This window comes from Alosa pseudoharengus, unplaced genomic scaffold (genome assembly GCF_046254945.1).
Source record: "Alosa pseudoharengus isolate Yale_2024_CS ecotype anadromous, Long Island Sound unplaced genomic scaffold, YU_APseudo_1.1 YU_APseudo_1.1_scf_16, whole genome shotgun sequence".
NCBI classification, from domain to species: Eukaryota; Metazoa; Chordata; class Actinopteri; order Clupeiformes; family Clupeidae; genus Alosa; species Alosa pseudoharengus.
The window spans coordinates 37,045,891-37,065,503 of NW_027468630.1; the positions used below are offsets into that span (position 1 = coordinate 37,045,891).

The 19,613-nt window shown below is 43.6% G+C and overlaps 1 protein-coding gene across 1 annotated transcript in view; it reads left to right on the plus strand.

Annotated features, from left to right (window-relative positions):
• Positions 1 to 19,613, plus strand: part of LOC143125302 (transient receptor potential cation channel subfamily M member 1-like) — a 186,616-nt gene that overhangs the window by 24,057 nt on the left and 142,946 nt on the right. The window contains exons 5-6 of the mRNA XM_076286642.1: positions 4,870 to 4,994; positions 16,331 to 16,502. Coding sequence (XP_076142757.1) covers positions 4,870 to 4,994; positions 16,331 to 16,502 — 297 coding nt within the window. The remainder of the gene's footprint in view (positions 1 to 4,869; positions 4,995 to 16,330; positions 16,503 to 19,613) is intronic.

Here is a 19,613-nt window from a genome sequence, read left to right on the forward strand (position 1 = left end):
ATTTGAGTAATAGGATACGCAACCATTCACATCTGAGATAGTTTGTAATTCCTGTAGAGCTCACCAAAATTATAGATATGATACAAGACACTTATCTGCTATAATCCAAGATAGATTTTCTTCGAGTTTTTGAGCATTTATTTTACCAAATGACATGGGAAACATAATTCATTTAATCCACATATGCACCATGCACAACAACGCTACTAAGTTAGCTTAAAACCTTGAGAATCAAGCAAGCCGTCACGGCATTAAAGTGACAGGCACTCAATTCAACTTGCACAGCACCTGACATGAAAGAGAAGTCTATATAGTTTATACAGTGCTGTGCAAAAGTTAAGACACCCATGCTGAAATTGACTAAAGGGAGGAATAAAAAATACTTTGCCTTTTGTCTTAATGGCTTAATTAAAAAAAATAGGACATCAATTATTTTTTAATGTATCATGTATCGTAAAGAAACAAATGTTATTATATAAATAAATGTCTTAACTTATGCACAGCACTGTATATTCTAAATAGTAATAGTTTGTACAGTGGCCTACAGTGTACCGTTGTACAGTGGCTAATTACTAATAATGTAAATGAAAAAGGTGAAAGAATAACATGAATAATCCTGTTCAAGTACTGCAATAATCATGCTTTTTAAATGCTTGTGTTGATGGTTATGTCATAATTTGTAACTCAATCTGTCCATTTCTTTCACAAAATCCACCAGAAGTCACCATTTCAGGAATAATTTTTTCAAAATTTCCTCTTTTTTTGGGGGGGGGGGGGGGGCTTCCTACGATCAACAGCACTGCTGCTGGAAAATGTTCTAGGGGAAACACTATATATATATATATATATATATATATATATATATAATGAAGTTATTTCCATATTTCCAGTCAATGTTAGACCAGTCCAGTGCTTTATCTTCAAGATAAAGATTAGAGTCATTGGGTCATTCTATAATTCGGGGTACATTTCGTGTCTCCAAGATAAAGATTTAGTTATTTTCAAAAAAAAAAAATCTATATGGAATCAATTTTGAACAAATACGCTAACTAAAACAACCTTTCACCAATAACAATACTTTTAGACCCAATTTATCCACAAAATATTAAGGCTACATTGTGAAATTTCATGGATTAATTCTTAGGGGAAATTCTCCCATCTAGCGGTGAGATGGTATATTACAACAGACTCCAGCTCCCCCCGCACTGCAAGCGCGATTTACTAGCTACGGAAGCCACACCATAAATGTCCTAGCTACACTGATTTATTGAGTATTCCTTCTCTTATGTTAAGCTCTTTTTCTCATTAAGTTGAACAAAATGTTGAGGATACACCAATAGTAGATAATTTATTCATCAACTCATTGGCTCTCTTAATTATTTATCAACTCTGTTACTGGCTGCAGTCATAGGAATCTAGAATACATGAAATATTCACTTTTTAAAATAAATTAGGGGGAGAAATTAACTTTTCCACAAATAAATTTTTTTTTAGACCCCCCTGGGCAGTGTTGGGAGTAATGCGTTACAAAAGTAATGTAATTACTGTAATATATTGCTGTTTGCGGTAACGCGGTAATGTAAGGCATTACAAAAAAAAATTTGGGTAATATTTACTCGGTACAAACTTCAGTAACGCGCGTTACAATGCAGTTTAACCCAAAATTAAGCGCTTGTTTTGTTTTGATACATATTCGCAAACACCACGGGAGAACAACAGAGGAGAAAAAATCCGCGCAAAATAGTAGAACGTTATCTCCTGATACTGGTTGAATATGACTATGGCTGCAGCAGACTCGCAGGCGGACTCTATTTGCGGGATGGACATAAGCCTACGCTCATTATTTTCAGCTTGTCAGAGACAAGGCTATAAAGAACATAATAGTTAGTACACTTTGTGTGCGAAACCGAAAGATCTCTCAGCTCGCGAAATAGCACAAGTAAATTAATGAAACATCTAAAGTAGTGCCACGCTAATCTTTTTGATTCTTGATAAAACACAAACTATGCTGTTGTGCATGTCAGCTTTAGGCTGTGAACTTAAATTGAAGAGAATAAAGGGATAGAAATGCAGAAAAAGATTGTGTAGCCTGGCAGTGCCACCGCTCCCACCACGCGCATCACACACTTTGCGTTGGGCACCCAAATGTAACCAATGAATAGTAGCTTTACTGCAAACTGCGTTTCACTCCTCATCAATAACGTTTACAATGTCAAAATGCACTAACACGATGTTACATGCAAGTTTGATACCTTTTGGGTTCTCTCAATCACCACGTAGTACTAGAATTGGTGGGTCTTCAATCATTCGTTTTCCAAGCATTTAGGCTACATGAAGCACATGATATGCTGAGTCGACTGAAACGCATTCCATTCAGATAGCTAGGTGGATACCAGGCTCATAATTCACTTGTATTCGCAAAACGAAATGTGAAGCAACATGTCATTGCATACTTCCATTTCCAATGAAGGTTGCTTAAAACAACTTAACATGTGCATATTATTGTTAATATTGTGCTATCAATGTAACTCAAACAAATAAGGCTTGTAAACAAGAGCTGGCAAAAGGGCATTATGACAACGTAAAGATCAATGCTCTTAAAGTGACAGTGCATCATTTATAAGTAAAACAACATTTCTTCAGAAATTAATGTTTAAAAATACACAGTAATGGTCTGTAAATAATAGGCCTTTTATTTTACTTTAGGTGTTTGAGTTATCATTTAAATGTCACTCACTCAAAGCCACTCACTTAGGGCACCGAAATGGCCAGCAGGCCACCATCTTGACATGTCTTTATTAAAGGAACCGTATGTAAAAATTGTATTTCAATTAATCATAAAATTGCCCTGATATGTCACTAGACATTAAGAAATCATGTTCATTTCAAATACTTATATCACTGACAACAGTAGTCTGGCCAGGATATTGTCATTTAAAAAGTGAAGTTGCAGCCCTCAACTGATGTTGATGTTGTCATGTTGTGTTTTGCGCCACCCTCCACCTATCTACTAATCACAAAGTCAGTAGTGTTTCGTCATCCGGTTGCCAACTCTGCCAGTCAGAGGGGAGGGGAAGGGGATACACCGCTCTACAGTAATTTGAAAGTGATTGTAGTACCCGTTTTGGCCACAATCTTACATACGGTTCCTTTAAGCTTTGATTTACAATATAGTAGTCTCTCTATTGATTTTAATGAGTAGGCCTAGGCCTTAAAGTTACAGTATTTCTATCACAATTGACCTTTTGTCGGTTTTTAACAAAATTCTGACTATGATTGTTCCTTGTATTGCATTATGAGCACTGCGCCTATTGCATTCTACTGTTGCCTTAAGCCTAGCTCAGTCATTATGCTATACCACATCTCCCTCCATTGGAAGAGCAAGCTGCATTGAGCGTAATAAACTGCATTTTATTGTATGTAGAATGGCAAATCCATATTTCTAGATATTTTGGTGAAAGTAACTTAAAAGTAATGCAATAGTAGTGTAATGCCTTACAAATTCAGAGACAGTAATATTATAATGTAACAAACTACTTTGAAATGACAGTAATAAGTAATGCATAGTCGTCATTACGATTTTGAAGTAACTTGCCCAACACTGCCCCTGGGTCATTGTTGCCAGAGCAATTTGGGGTTAAGTGCCTTGCTGAAGGGTACAACAAGGTTACAAGGGTGGAAGCGAGGAATTGAACCCACAACCTTTCAGGCTAATGCATGCTAGCCAAACTACAACGGAGTATTAGGGCCACACATTAACTCATTGAATGCCAAGCTGTTTTCGGGAGCTTTGTCCTGGAGAGCCAGCAATCTACACCATTGTTGATGATTTTTGTACAGCCACAGCATATTCTGTGTTATAGCTATGAACACATACAATAGCTCGATTAAAAGGTGAGACTTTAAAGCTCTCGGTGGGTGCAAACCGTGTATTTCTACACGCCTCTGTTCCTGAGAAATCCCAAGCTAAACAGTGGCTAGTTTTCATCAAAATCGCTGTTTTTTTTCTAGAAATGGAGATATAACGTCTTTCATGAAATATAAAGTGTTGCCTGTTACTTACTTGTGTAAACTTTCCGGGAAGTGATCAGCGAGACCTGGCAGGACTGCCACCTAGTGATAGACCCACGAAAATGGCCTGGTTTTGACCTGACGTGCATGCGTCACTGATTCGACCCAAAGCGGCAACCGAGTTATGATAAAATGTCCAGATAAAATGTCCAGATTGTGTTTTCATGAGTTTCACGATCGTCATATATTTCATTTCCATTCATCACAGAGTTCCCAAAATCACATATAAGGTGTGTTAGAGTGTCTAGTTTCGCAATTAAAAAAAAAAAAGCTAAAAACGTAAAAACGTTTTTGGCACTCAATGAGTTAAGAAAAAAACTCCCATCCCATGATGAAATTAAAGTCAACATGTTGACATTAAACTCAAAATTTGAAGAATAATGTTGAAATATCATGTCGACTTTAATCTAATAAAAATATATTTTTATTATAATATATTAGGCTCAGTGGTTAGAAGCATTCTTAAGGTTAGGGGTGTGAGGATTTACATGCGCAACTACTGTAGCATGCTAGCTCAATTCGCCTCTGTTAGACTCACCTCCCTAAATTCACACTCCCATGATCCGGGTCTACAGCACCGCTGTAACAGAAGTTGGTTCGTCCGGCGCTCACGGCCCTCGAACCCGCCACCTCAACACACACCGGCATGGGAGTCGAACGCGCTAACCACTGAGCTAAAAGCCCAGGCTTCCAACTCAGCGGTTAGAAGTGTTCTTAAGATTAGGGGTGTGAGGATTTACGCGCAACCAGCATGCTAGCCCAGTTTGCCTCCGTTACACTTGGTTGTCTTTTTTGCAGGTGTGATGCGCCATGTGGGAGATGCACTGAAAGAGCACTCCTCTAAATCTAGGGGGAAAGTGTGTGCCATTGGAATTGCTCCCTGGGGAATTGTGGAAAACAAGGAGGACCTCATTGGTCGAGATGTAAGTCTGCTACTGTGTTTCACACTGTGTACATATGTGTTTCATGTTTTATAAAATGTTGAAGAAGGTGGGTTCCAAACACTTACATACTGAATAGCATTTTAAAGATGTTTTTACATTTTATTTTGAGTTGTGCAGTAGTAACAAGGAATGATATGACACAATGATAAAACTGACAGATGAATTCATTATTGCTTGCTAGTAGCATTTTGTTAATCTCTATGACTATTACTTTTATTTACAGCCCTGTGATACCGATCCATTTTGCTTGTAGTTGACTTATTTGCAGTTTTTACCTTTACAAAAATTATTTTTTTACGGCACATTTGCAGCAAACTTGTCGGTGAATTGTGGGAAATAAATAAAGTTCACTAGAAAATATTGCCAGAAGTTGCCAATGTTGGCTGCTAGAGGCAAACTTCTGGAAACTTCTGGAAACAATGAGAAGTTTAGACTACCACTAGTGGAAAATGTGTTCGCCAGGGATTTGCCACCACACTTACCCAATAATGGCAAACTTCTAGTGATAAACCTAATTTGCATATGATATTGTTGCAAATCAACATTGCCGAAAGTTAACCACAACTGTTTTTAACATTTTAAAATTTGCATGTGAAAATACTGTATGACCTTGCCACAAATTTGTGGTAACCGTTCACCAGAAACATTAATATTTCTGTAAGGGTAGTCCTTTCTGGGATGGGATACAATCAATCGTGATTTATGCAAACACAACCAATATCACAAGACCATTTGACTTAACAAACAACTTTTTGTTTACTATTGGATACGTCCTCTTTGGATTTGATCATTTCTTACACAACAATGGTTTCTAGGAATGGCAGGACTTCCTGCAATTGTTTAAGTGTATTTCAAACCTGTTGTGTAACATGTTCAAATAGATGACTGATCTGAAGGGTGTTTCCAAGATGTACAAATAATTATCTTACTGCTTACTACAGAATTCTGCAATCTCTTCCCTTTAAAACACAAAGCCCATATTCTGAACATAAGAAAGCTCAACAGAGAAAATACACCTCACAGTGAGGCATAATAACAGCACATAACCCAGTAAACAAAATAAAGTCCTGGCGACGTCCCCTAAAGGTCCCCTGGCGAACGTCACCTCCTCGTCATTGTGTAGGGTTCCCTTTACGTCCCGCGGACCTCTGTTCGGGAGGTCTAAAATACGTCCACGAGACTTTGAGAGGACGTCCTGTAATGGTCACCGCGATGTTATGCGTGCGACGTTTATATTTCCGCGATTGTTATTAAAAAAAAAAAAAACATGAAGCGCGATTTGGTATGGTATTACATCCTGTAAGTCTCAGCGTTGCTAGGAGAGAGGTAGACGGAACATGAACACGCATTAATGACTTGTTCTACAACTACACAATCAATTTCACTCACCTCATATTTTCACGCATGTATGAAATCACGTCCTCCAAATACATTACACTATTGATGGGTAGACATGGACATTTATACCGGGCTAGGATGTGCTGCTTTCACATCTACGGTGTCATTTTCTTAATAAACTAATACGACGTTTTAATGGGCATATCCCGTAGCATATTGTTCAAAACATCATCACATTAGGCCTAGGCTAGCCTAAGATAAATTGTTCAATTGTTCACCATATTGTTTCAAAATATTAAAAACTAATAATAGCCAAAAATACTAAATGAATCGCAATGCATGCTGGGAAGCAAAACTCAACATGAAAATATAGCTGCAAGCAGCAATGAGGGGACCAAGCAGAATAGGCCGGAGTAGCTACGGCGACAAGATAGAACTCAGCAGGCATCCGCGATTAACACTTTCAACAACTTTCACATCAAAACATAACTGACTTTGTAGGGCTGAAACAGGGCTGAGTTTTGCCACCGCCTCCGCCAGCCAGCCCCCCCCCACCTAATCACCCCAGCCCGTCCCACCCCGTCCTGCCCTGCCCTGCTCTTGCACGCACGCATTAGAATTAACTGGATGGAACATGTTGTCATCAGTTTCACATCAAAAAATAAAAGATTGATAAAGCACAACTACACATCAAAATGCAATATTGCTAATTGCAGCACCCCCTACAGGTCAAAGGTCACCAATTTTTTTGAGCGTCCTCCTATTGGGGTCATGAATATATGTAGTAAGTTTGGTTATGATACATGAAAGGGTTGCTGAGATATGAGCTCACTTCCTGTTTGGCGGCTTCGCCACCAATTTCGATTGGCTGTTACGGGTGAATGCTTTTGTCAATTGTTACAAAAAGCAAGGCACTGATAAGGCATGGTCTGAAGATGGTCTCCGCCAATTTTGGTGAGGATCCGCTGAAATGTGTGACCTGCGAAAACTTTTTGATGTTTTTGATTAAATCCAATATGGCGGCCGAATAAATTACGATGACATCACAAGTTGGCTTGTGTCGGCCTAAGGAACTCCAACAGTATTATCAGACACCACTAGTGCGTTTTAATTCTAAGCACAACAGCATCTACAGGCCAAAAGGCATGTTTCTTAATTAAAGCGCCCCCTAGAGGTCAAAGGTCACCAAAATTCTTGAGCTTCCCCCTGATGGACTAAGTTTGGTTATGATGGATGAATGGGTTGCTGAGATATGAGCTCACTTCCTGTTTGGCGGCTTCGCTGCAAATTTCGATTGGATATTACGGGTGAACGGTTATAGTTCCGAAGACAAAACACCACAACTTTTGTTAGGCTTGGTCTGAAGATCATGTATGTCAAGTTTGGTGACGATCGGACAAAATTTGTGACCTGTGAAGTTTTAGTTTCACTTTCACTAAAATCCAATATGGCGGAAAATCCATCATGGCGGAAAATGACGTCATAGGGTGCGTTGAACTCGGCTTGGTCCAAGGATTCCAACGATACCTCATTTTTGACAATTGGGTCAACGGGTCAGAAGTTACGTGCGTGAACGCAACTCCAACTTTGGCCTGATGGTGGCGCTAGAGCGCGGGAGGTGCCGACATGAAACTTGGTGACATGAATCATTGGACTGTCCCCAATTAGTGTGCAAAATTGTATAACTTTTTACCAGACGGTTCTATGGGCTGCCATTGACTTCCATTGCAAAATAATGCGCATCATCAACTACTGGCCAAAATGCATTTTTGTCAATTACGGTGCCCCCTAGAGGTCAAATGTCACCAAATTTCTTGAGCGTCCTCCCGATGGGGTCTGAGGTACATGTACTAAATTTGGTTTGGATACATGAAAGCGTTGCTGAGATATGAGCTCACTTCCTGTTTGGCGGCTTCGCCGCAAATTTCGATTGGCTGTTACAGCCGAATGCTTCTGTCAATTGCTCCAGAAAGCAATGCACTGATAAGGCATGGTCTCAAGATGGTCTCTGCCAGTTTTGGTGAGGATCCGTTGAAATTTGTGACCTGCGAAAACTTGTACGTGTTTTTGATTAAATCCAATATGGCGGCCGAATCAATTACGATGACATCACAAGTTGGCTTGGGTCGGCCTAAGGGCCTCCAACAGCATTACCAGATACCACTAGTGCGTTTTAATTCTAAGCACAACTGCAGCTACAGGCCAAAAGGCATGTTTTTTAATTACAGCGCCCCCTAGAGGTCAATGGTCACCAGATTTCTTGAGCGTCCCCCTGATTGGGTCCTGAGTCCTTGTACTAAGTTTGGTTATGATAGATTTATGGGTTGCTGAGATATGAGCTCACTTCCTGTTTGGCGGCGTCGCCGCAATTTTCGATTGGCTGTTACGCGCGAACGGTTTTAGTTCCGAAGACAAAAAGCAATGCATTAATGGGGCATGGCCTGAAGATCATGTGTGTCAAGTTTGGTGACGATCGGACAAAATTTGTGACCTGTGAAAGATTAGTTTCACTTTCACTAAAATCCAATATGGCGGAAAATCCATCATGGCGGAAAATGACGTCATAGGGTGCGTTGAACTCGGCTTGGTCCAAGGATTCCAAGGATAGGTCATTTTTCAAAATCGAGGCAACGGGTCAGAAGTTACGTGCGTGAAAGCATGTCCAACTTTGGCCTGTTGGTGGCGCTAGAGCGCTCGGGGTGCGGACTTGAAACTTGGTGAAATTAATCATGGAGTACTGCCTAATTAGTGTGCCAAATTTCACAACTTTTCACCAGACGGTTCTATGGGCTGCCATAGACTTCAATGGCAGAGGATTTATAATAATAAGAAAACTAAGAAACACAATGGGTGCCTTCGCAGCTTCGCTGCTTGGCCCCCAATAAAGTACATAAAACATAACTAGAATGCATTGACATTATATCCACTCGTTTTCTTGGACCTGTGATCAAACAGGGACAGCCTATAAATGTAAGCCTATCTTCCTGGAACATTGCAGATAAAGAAAAATGTATCGTTTTCTCTAGGCTATGAATGCTCTTTGTTGCCAACTTTAAGATGAAATAAATAGATTCCAGATGTTTCTATTCTATATCATTGTTTTATTAATAAACAGTAGCCTAAGGCTCTGGTGAGGCAGAAAGCCTTGAAGCTCCTCGTCAGAAATCTCATCGGATATGTGCACTCTTTGCTGTTTCCACAAGGAGCTGCTGTAACATCGGGGACAGCTATGCGTGACACTTTTAAACGCGAGCATGCGTCAAATAAATTACAATGACATTTAACAAGTCATGAAGAAGCAGTATCCTTAATTCTTCTGCAATGTAGAGCTAGATCATTTTGCTTTACAAATTAAGTAGTCACTTCTGTTGCTAGACAACCCTAAACAATGCTACGTGGTCTGTTTTTAACATTTCTCTAGTTCTATTACATTTCTTCTGACCGCCAGAGGCGGTGCTTTCAGCACCTGGATGTCCATCACATACGCATGTAGTTCGAGTGTTTGTACCAACAAAGTCACCTGTGACCGGGGTGACGTATGACGCAACGTCATGCACTTAAGGTGCTTTCACCCCGGAAGTGACCTCTTGTCATCTTCTCGTATGGACGTAGGTGTTTCGAGTCAATCGCTAGGAGTCTTGTAACCCTTACGGGTTGGAGCTGCGTTTTCGCCCTCTTAAGACTGCGATTGCTGTACATTTCATCAAGGTAAGTGCTTGGGTTTCTAATTTATTGACGCGTCCACGAGTGGTTTCGCTCTAGGTTGATGTCGAAGGAAATTTGCCCTCTCGTTAACTGTTAGCTGGCTTAGCCTAGGATATCGGTGGCCTCGCCGGCATTCTGGCCAGATTTTCGCAGGCTACTATCTGAACTTGTATTTGAACTCGAGACGGGGTTCAGTTATTTAATTTGGCTAACATTAGCCCAGCATTATTGCTGATCTTCTGTGCTTTGAATGACACTAGGTGTCTTATATTTTGTGTTGGTTTAAATATAACTTAGCGATTGTGGATAGCGGTTACTCGCTTTCATTCTTCAAGTCAGCTTTATAATAGACAGCGTTTGTTGGCTGTCTGATTACAATTTCAGTTTGTGGTTTTCGCTTGTAACTGTAGTTCGTGCTGCAACGAGTGCATTTCGCTCTATGCGCAGCTGGACTGGGCTGAGTGCCCGTTGTCAGTAACGGTGACCTTGTTTATTTACTTAATTGCGGCATGTTTATGGTGTGCGCCGAGTGCTCGGCCTCCCTGGAGCCTGATGACGGTCACGACCGCTGCCCCCGTTGCCTTGGTGTAGACCACCTTAGACAAGGGCTGACGGAGAGGGCTTGTGTAGACTGTTGTTGTTTGAGTTTGGCTGCCCACGCCGCCAGAAGAAGCTTTCCATCAGAGCCTCAGAGAGTCTAAGGACGGTGGATGAGTGGGCTGAGGACGTGGCAGAGCTGGTATCTTACGGCTCTGACTCCAACTCCCTAGAGGATGGTGGTTCTCTGGGTAGCACGGCTGCTGGTCCGGCTCTAGGGCTGAGGCCAGCAATACAGTTAGCAGTGGCACGTCTAGGGGTGGATGCACTACCCGAGGAGGCAGGTGCGCAGAGTGCTTTTTTCATGCAGACCCCGAATGCAACTATATTGTGTGTCCCGCCGTCAGCCCCCTTTATGGAAGAGCTACAGCGATGTTGGGCAGACCCAAGGCGTTTTTCCCATCTCCCTAGTGATTGTAGGGGCACTAGCTAATATGCAGGGTGCATCCAGCTGTGGCCTCGACAAGATGCCTAGTATAGAACCCACATTGGCAGGCTTGATCCTCTCGCCTGATGAGGCGTTGAGACCAGACGTGCGCTGCCCATGGCCACAATGTCGCCTGACGGACGACCTGCTCGGGAAGAGTTATGACGCGGCGGCACGGATGGCACGTATAGGAAATTCTATGTCCCATCTTGTTTTAGCCCTCTCCCAGATCCTCCAGTCTCCTGGGGTCGACCCATCAGCGCAAACCCTCAGTGAAGCCTCGTTGCGGGCATTTGCCTATATGTCAAGGGAGCTCGGGCGGGTGATGTCTTCCCTCACACTCGCGCGACGTCAGGTATGGCTCGCCCAGTCTTCACTGTCTGAGCCTAGCAGGAAGGTCCTCCATTCTCTGCCGGTTGTGCCGGGACAGCTGTTTGGACCTGCGGCGCAGCAGGCCCTGGAACGCTTTTTGCGGGCGACACAGGTCAGGCAACAATTTGCCAGTTTACACCACACACCTGTTCACCGGCAGAGACCCTACTCAGGGACTGACAGGGCCCAAGTGATATCACGGCCTGTGTCTCAGTCAAGGCCACCTCCACCAGGGGGATTTCGCAGGCCCGTCACTAGACAGACCACTCGTCCGGCACAGCAGGACACAACATATAGCCGCCGCCCCTCCAGGAGCCGGAGGGGCCGAGCGGGCAGGCAGTGACGGCTCAGTCCCGGCGGTCGGTCGCTTCACCAGCCAACAGCTGTTGAGCTGGGAAGCGCTAACATCAGACCCCTGGGTGCTGGACACCCTATCAGAGGGCTACAGCATTCAGTTCAAACGTCGACCGCCAAGGTTCACAGGGGTCAAGATGACAACGGTAAGGGACGAGGCCAAGGCACTGGCCCTGCGTCAGGAGGTCAGGGCCCTTCTAGACAAAGGAGCAATAGAGCCCGTAGAGCCATGTTCACTGAACAGTGGCTTCTACTCCACGTATTTCATAATCCCAAAAAAAGGGGGTGGTCTTCGCCCCATATTGGATCTCAGGTCATTAAACAACTACCTCAAAACCTTAACATTTCATATGTTGCGCACAGCAGATGTCCTCCAGACCATCGGGAAAGACGTCTGGTTCACGAAAATAGATCTCAAGGATGCCTATTTTCACATACCAATTGCACCACATCACCAGCAGTTCCTGCGCTTTGCGTTCGAGGGAAGGGCCTACCAGTTCAGGGTCCTCCCCTTTGGAATATCACTGGCCCCTCGGATTTTCACCAGATTCATGGCAGCAGCACTGGCACCACTACAGAAAACAGGTATGCTCATCCTCTCGTACCTGGACGATTGGTTGGTAGTGTCTCAGACAGAGTCAGATTCGCTCAGGGACCTAGCTCTGTTGATATCTCACTCAGGCAGGTTAGGACTCAAGATAAATCTTGAGAAGAGTATGTTGAAGCCCAGTCAGCGTCTAGTGTTCATTGGTATCCAGTTGGATTCTCGCAGGAGACAGGCAACCCCATCTCCCCAACGGGTGAACGACATCCTCAGTTGGGTAGGACAGTTCAGGAGAGGCCAAGTGCAAACCTTCAGTTCCTTCCAGGTACTACTGGGCACGCTCACGGCAGCTGCTGCCGTTGTCCCCCTAGGCCTCCTCTCGTTGAGACCGCTCCAGATGTGGATCAACAGACTGGGGTTGGATCCAAGAGCAGACAGGCACAAGCTGGTGAGAGTCACTGCCAGGTGTATTCAGTGCATGCGACCATGGAACAGCCGGGCATTCTTGACTCAGGGGGTTCTCCTTGGTGCCATACTCTCCCGCAGGGAGGTCGTAACGACCGACGCTTCTTTGACAGGTTGGGGTGCTGTTTGGCAGTGCAGGGCTGTTCGCGGCTCATGGGACCCCCAACAGCGGCGCCGACACATAAATGTGTTGGAGCTTAAGGCGGTTCTCCTTGCCCTCAGGCACTTCTTTCCTGTGCTGTCGGGGGAGGCATGTGCTTGTGAGGACCGACAACACAGCAGTGGTTTACCTCATAAACCACCAGGGGAGTACGAGGTCTCAGTCATCCCTGAGCCTAGTTCACCAGTTGCTGTCCTGGGCCTACCCCCGCTTGCTGAGCCTGAGGGCAATGCACATAGCGGGCATTCGGAACACAGCAGCAGACTTCTTGTCCCGACAGAGCCCTCATCCTGGGGAGTGGAGGCTACACCCAGAGGTGGTGCAGGCCATCTGGCAGCGGTACGGCAGAGCAGAGGTGGATCTTTTCGCCTCCCAAGGCTCTACACACTGCCCCCTATGGTTTTCCCTGGAAGAGGCAACGAGCCCCTTAGGCCAGGATGCGCTGGCACACGAGTGGCCCCAGCAGCTTTTGTACGCATTTCCCCCCCTTCCACTGATCCGTGCCATTCTCCACAGGATCTCCCAGGAGGGCCACGCGGTGCTGCTGATAGCCCCCAGATGGCCCGGGAGGCTGTGGTTCCCAGTGTTGCACGGGCTGTTGGTCGGACGCCCTTGGCGCCTCCCCGTTCGTGCGGACCTCCTCTCACAACTGGGGGGACAGATCTGGCACCCGAATCCAGCGCGCCTACAGTTATGGGTATGGCCACTGAGGGGCCTGAGCCTCTGCTAGGTGCTTGCGACCCAGCAGTTGTTTATACCATCAACAACTCGCGGGCGGCTTCCACTAATGCGCTCTACGCAAACAGGTGGAAGCTCTTTGTGGAATGGTGCCGGGCCCGCGGGGAGGAGCCGACCAGTTGTCCAGTACCGACAATTCTCGGATTCTTGCAGTCTGGTTTTGACGGGGGCCTGGCTGCAGCCACCATCCGGGTTTATGCCGCGGCAATATCTGCCAGCCACAACAAGGTGGATGGCGTCACCGTGGGCTCCCACACACTGGTGACTCGTTTCCTGAGGGGGACACAGCGACTCAGGCCGCCACAGCGGAGCCAGACACCTTCCTGGGACCTACCATTGGTGTTGGAGGCGCTGTGCCGGCATCCATTTGAACCTCTTGAGAACACAGAGGTTAAATGGGTATCATTGAAGACTGCCTTTCTGTTGGCCATGGCATCAGAAAAGAGGGTGGGGGAGTTACACGCTCTATCAATCAGCCGTGAGTGCCTCCAATGGGCCCAGGGAGAAACGGGGGTCACATTGTGGCCTAACCCATCTTTTTTACCAAAGACTTTCTCCTCTTCGTTTGTAAATCAACCCCTCCATTTAGCCGCGTTTGATCCTCCAACTGGGGAGGATGAACAGCAGGGAAACACAGCCTTGCTGTGCCCAGTCCGGGCTCTAAGGGCATATATTCAGTCAACCACTGGATTCCGGCGGTCGGAATCACTTTTTGTCTGCCATTCAGGGCCAAGACGGGGCCAGGCATTGTCAAAACAACGACTGTCCAGGTGGATTGTCGAGGTTGTCTACAAGGCCTATGACGGCAGGGGCCTACCAATCCCAGCCTCCGTCCGCGGCCACTCAACCCGGAGTGTGGCGACATCATGGGCGGCCCTAAGGGGGGTGCCACTGTCCGACATTTGTGCGGCGGCATCATGGGCATCATCTTGCACATTCGCAAGATTCTATAGAGTTAACGTGGCTGCAAGTAACCCGCTAGTCACCGCTACTCTCTTAAGCCATTAGGTGGTCAAAAAGGTAAGTTCTCCTCCTCGTGACCTTGTTGGTATGTGTCATCCAGGTGCTGAAAGCACCGCCTCTGGTGGTCAGAAGAAATGTAATAGAACGATGGTTACGTATGTAACCGCGGTTCTATGAATTTCGGATGACCGCCAGAGCTTGGCATTCACTCGGAGGGGGGACGAGAAGATTGCCAAGAGGTCACTTCCGGGGTGAAAGCACCTTAAGTGCATGACGTTGCGTCATACGTCACCCCGGTCACAGGTGACTTTGTTGGTACAAACACATGAGTATGTGATGGACATCCAGGTGCTGAAAGCACCGCCTCTGGCGGTCATCCGAAATTCATAGAACCGCGGTTACATACGTTTTATTGCATCAGCTCCAAAAGTCGGTTCAGTCCCAATTCGGCCGTGTGTGTGTTTCTGAAAATAAAACAGATAATAAGTACATGACTACGTTAAATAAACCACTGCCTATTTAGAACATGTTACATGCATCACGTAATGACAGTTATCTGAAGAAATGCGCATTGTAGGCTAAGCTAGAAGCTAAGAACAGCGACTTTGCTAACGTTACACCAAGCATCACATCAGCTAACATGATATTGATAAAATCCCTTCCCTAGTTTGTAACGTTACATTAACGTTAAACTCAAAATGTATGTGCTACATAATTCAGCATGTACAACCCTTTTCCCAGTTTATGAAGTTGTGCATCTATGAGCAAAGTAGACATATGGTACTTAGACGCACAACTTCATAAACTGTATGATATGTTGCCTTAGACTACGGTAGGCTAATGCAGCTACTGCTAGAGACTAGATAGATAGATAGGCTAGTCATCCCCAGACGTGTAACGTGAAGTCGTGCATGGATGTGATGTCTCCGTCCTGCAGGCGGTAGCCAGAGCGCTCTCAACTCCGCTGCCATGTGTGAATAAACAAACGTCCCCCCCATGTCCCCGGTATAACGTTATTGTCGGGTCCTTAGGAGGTATTTGAAATGACCAAATGCAAATGTCATCCGAGGGACCTGACGGTGACGTCCCCAGAAAGTCCTGCACCGGACGTCACGCAATAACCAAACAATAGCTTGCTCCGGACGTCAATAAGGTCACCGGAACGTCCGCTAGAGAACATGACGTTCGGGACCAATCGGGGACGTCGTGAATGTCGGCATAAGGTCCGGGGGACGTCCCGTGTTTGTCGGGAACACAACATTGCATTCCAAGCACTGGCTAAAACTGAGGGAAGGTAAATCAAAACTAATCAATCTCTTGAATAGAGGATGTGTGTGGCCTCATGCTTACAGCCAAATAACAGCCATGACGATATCTGCTACCAATGCCACTCTCACTTTTGGCATATGAATGTTCATGACTGGTGTCATGTCATGGTTATGACAGTGTCATTTCAGTCTTAAATACCACCCTTCAAATAAAGTGTTACCAACAAGTGTTTAAGGCTTAGACATAGATTAGAAAAATGCAGACTGAACACCCTTCGTAAGTAAGGCCTGTTACTTTTGCAGTACTACATCTATGTTTTTAATTCACATTTTATAATGAGTCCACAAATATTATCATCTATGGTCTTTTTTGTGTTTGTATAGGTTACTCGCCCATACCAAACAATGTCAAACCCACTGAGTAAGCTCTCAGTCTTAAACAACAGCCACTCACATTTTATCCTGGTGGATAATGGAACTCATGGTAAATATGGTGCAGAAGTACGACTACGCAGACAACTGGAGAAACATATATCTCTCCAGAAGATCAACACACGTAAGTGTAACTTGTAACCCCTCAATAAGTGCCAGCTGACTTAGGCCATGTAACAATGTATTCATTTTTGATAGGACAAGGCATTCCATGAGTGCAGATAGCTTTGCAGAATTCTTCACTACTAGTAATCACATTGTGATTGATATACAGTTGTGACCAAACGTCTTGGTAGTAACATTCATTTTGTGCTTCATAAATTTTGTTGCTTTAGTACTTTTGGATTTATATGTTTGTTTGTTTAATGTGTACTTAAGAACAATAACAAGCATTTCAGCAGTACAGGTGTCTTTGTGGGTAATCATTGATAACACAAGAAAACATGAAAACAAATTATAGCTGGTCTTTGTGCCAGGGCCAAAATACAGTGAAAATTGGGTTTCTGTGATAAAGTTATTTGCGATTAATTACTGGTAATATGCATCTGTTCACTCTGCATACAAATCGAGAAACAATGTGAATCACCACCATACAAGTTGAAGCTGCAAAGTTTGCAAAACACCAAATTTGTGTCACTTGTCAACAAACTTTTAGATATTGATTGATCCTATGTCAACATTGCATTCATTCAAAGCTAAAGACCAGGCAGGCAGTGATATTATAATGTCACATTTGGGATTTGAAAATAGAATATATGGAATAGGCCTAACATGTAATGTGAATATATGGAATAGGCCTAACCTGTAATGTGAATATATGGAATAGGCCTAACGTGTAATGTGAAGTCAGGCAAGTGTTCAAATTAATGTGCACAAAGAGCCTCTTTCACTCAACAGGCAAGTTAAGTGCTGGTTGAGTTCTCTAAATACTTACATTGATTAATTTAGCAGATAAGACACATTTATCCAAAGTAGCTTACAAAATGAGGAATACCATTTAAGCTACAATACAGGGGAGACTTTAGATAGCAATTAATACTACATCAATAAATACTATTATTACCAAGCAATGAGAGTGCAGAAGTTTTAAGTACAAGTCAGATTGTAGTCAAAGGGGTAACAGAAGAAGGAGGTAGAGGAGAGAAGAAACAGAAGTGCATGGTGAGTTAGGTGTGTTAGGTTGTTAGAAGTGTTAAGAAAGGAGGTAGCTTCAGAATACCCTCAAGTTTCTTAAAGATAAAAAGGGAAGCTCCTGCTCGGGTGGCACTTAGAAGGTAGTCCCACCATCGGGGGAATACCAATGATAATAGTCTGGACTACCATGTGTGTAGGGGTAGGCAGTGCCAGACAACATTCCTTGGGGAACGTAGCGGCTGAGGGGTAACATAGTGGCTTGAATTTGATGCGGGCAGCAAACTGTAAGGGTAACCAGTGTGCCCTTTTCGCCGCACCAATGCATTCTGGACCATCTATAGTGGTCAAGCTATAGCACAAGCTTGAAGGCCCATGAGGAGGGGGGTTGCAGTAGTCAACGCAAGAGATAACCATGGTCTGTACCAAGAGGTGGCATGTTGGGTTAGGTACAACCTAATTTTTCTTACATTGAATGAGTCGATTGGGGGACCAACGCAAAATGGTCAGAGAGGGTGAACTGGCTATCAGTCATAACATCCAAATGTCTTTCCACCTTGGTAGGACCAAGAGAGAAGGAATCCGTTTTGACAGTGATTTTGTGATGTATTGATTGATTCGGTTTAAGAGAGGTTTAGTTGGCATTCATACTAAAACATTGCGTACGCACACCTGGAAAGCAGGCTAGTGTACGTACCATAAAAATCAGATGTATGAAATTCTGCACACGCAGCATTCCACACAACTTTTCTTTGTACATTCCTATTAACATGAAATTAAGAGCACATGCATGACCACTACACTCCACCCTTTCTCCTTCCTCAATTACAGTCATTTTAATATGCTAATTAGGCACCAGAGAACACAAACCTCCACAAAGACAAAATGGCCTATTTCATAATAATACGAATGAGAAAGTAATTTGTGGATCCATCCATATTTGAACCTGCTCCAAAATTAAATGATTGAAATCAACAAGTAAAAGAAAGTTTATTTCCAGCAAATGCAAGGCGGAAGTGTTCTTATCCAACAAAATGGCAAGAATCTTATGTCTTTATCATCTGTAATTAATAACAACAGTAAGAAAAGCATGGCAATGGCAGATTCATTGGTCATTCTGCAATTAGGTAACAGGGTTTGCATAATAGGGTTTGATTGTTATTTAAACCATCAAAAATAACTGCACAAAAAATGACATAAAATTAATTGTGTCCCAGACAGTACATTGCAAAAGTTGATCCAGGCAACCTTACCACAACATTACAAATGCATGAAGCTAATCCCATTCATCATAGCTTTCATGGAGAGCTCTTCAAAATCTGAAAGGTCATACCACTGGAGCGCAGAATGTGAACTGATCTTTTTTTACTCGTGCATACATTTATGGGAAGGTCAAGGGGAAAGTGATATTATTGCACAAAAAACGGAAGAAGTGTTAATAGTGATTGATTAGGTAATTGTCTTATGTATGAAAACAGCGTATGTCTGTTTTGCGATGAAACATTTTCCCTTTCCCTCTTAAAAGCCGGTGTAATCCAAATTGCGGTCAAATGCGTCAATTAGAGAAACTTTCAAATACAACAGAATCAATATTTAGAGCAACACTTTTCTTTATTGTACTATGTCAGAAGGTAACATGGTTTGTAAGACTCCAGAAAGGCCACAGGCCGAAATGTTTTTTTTTTAAATTAAATCAGTGGCATATGAGCGACGAGAGTGTGCAGTCTCCATTTGTCAAAAGCAAACTTAATTTACTTTCACGTCATCCACAATCTGCTAGACTAGGGTCATCATATCCTATGTGCACAGATAGTAAGAGTAGAACTACTGCTCTACATTATGTCACTGCCTGTTGATATTTTATTGTCATGCATTGTATTATTTCATGATCGCTAAACGTTTTATTATTTTTAATGTTGCCATCGGTTAATTCCATTCAACTGTGCTTGTGATTGAATTACTGTTCAGCTATGGGCACTGCAAATTGTGTTAGAGGGCGGTTATTATTATATTTGTACATCCAGGCCAGAGTCTTTAATGAATCCAAGTACAGACACAGGTACATTGTCTGAAAAAAATTGTCTCTAAAATTAGAGTTTCAACT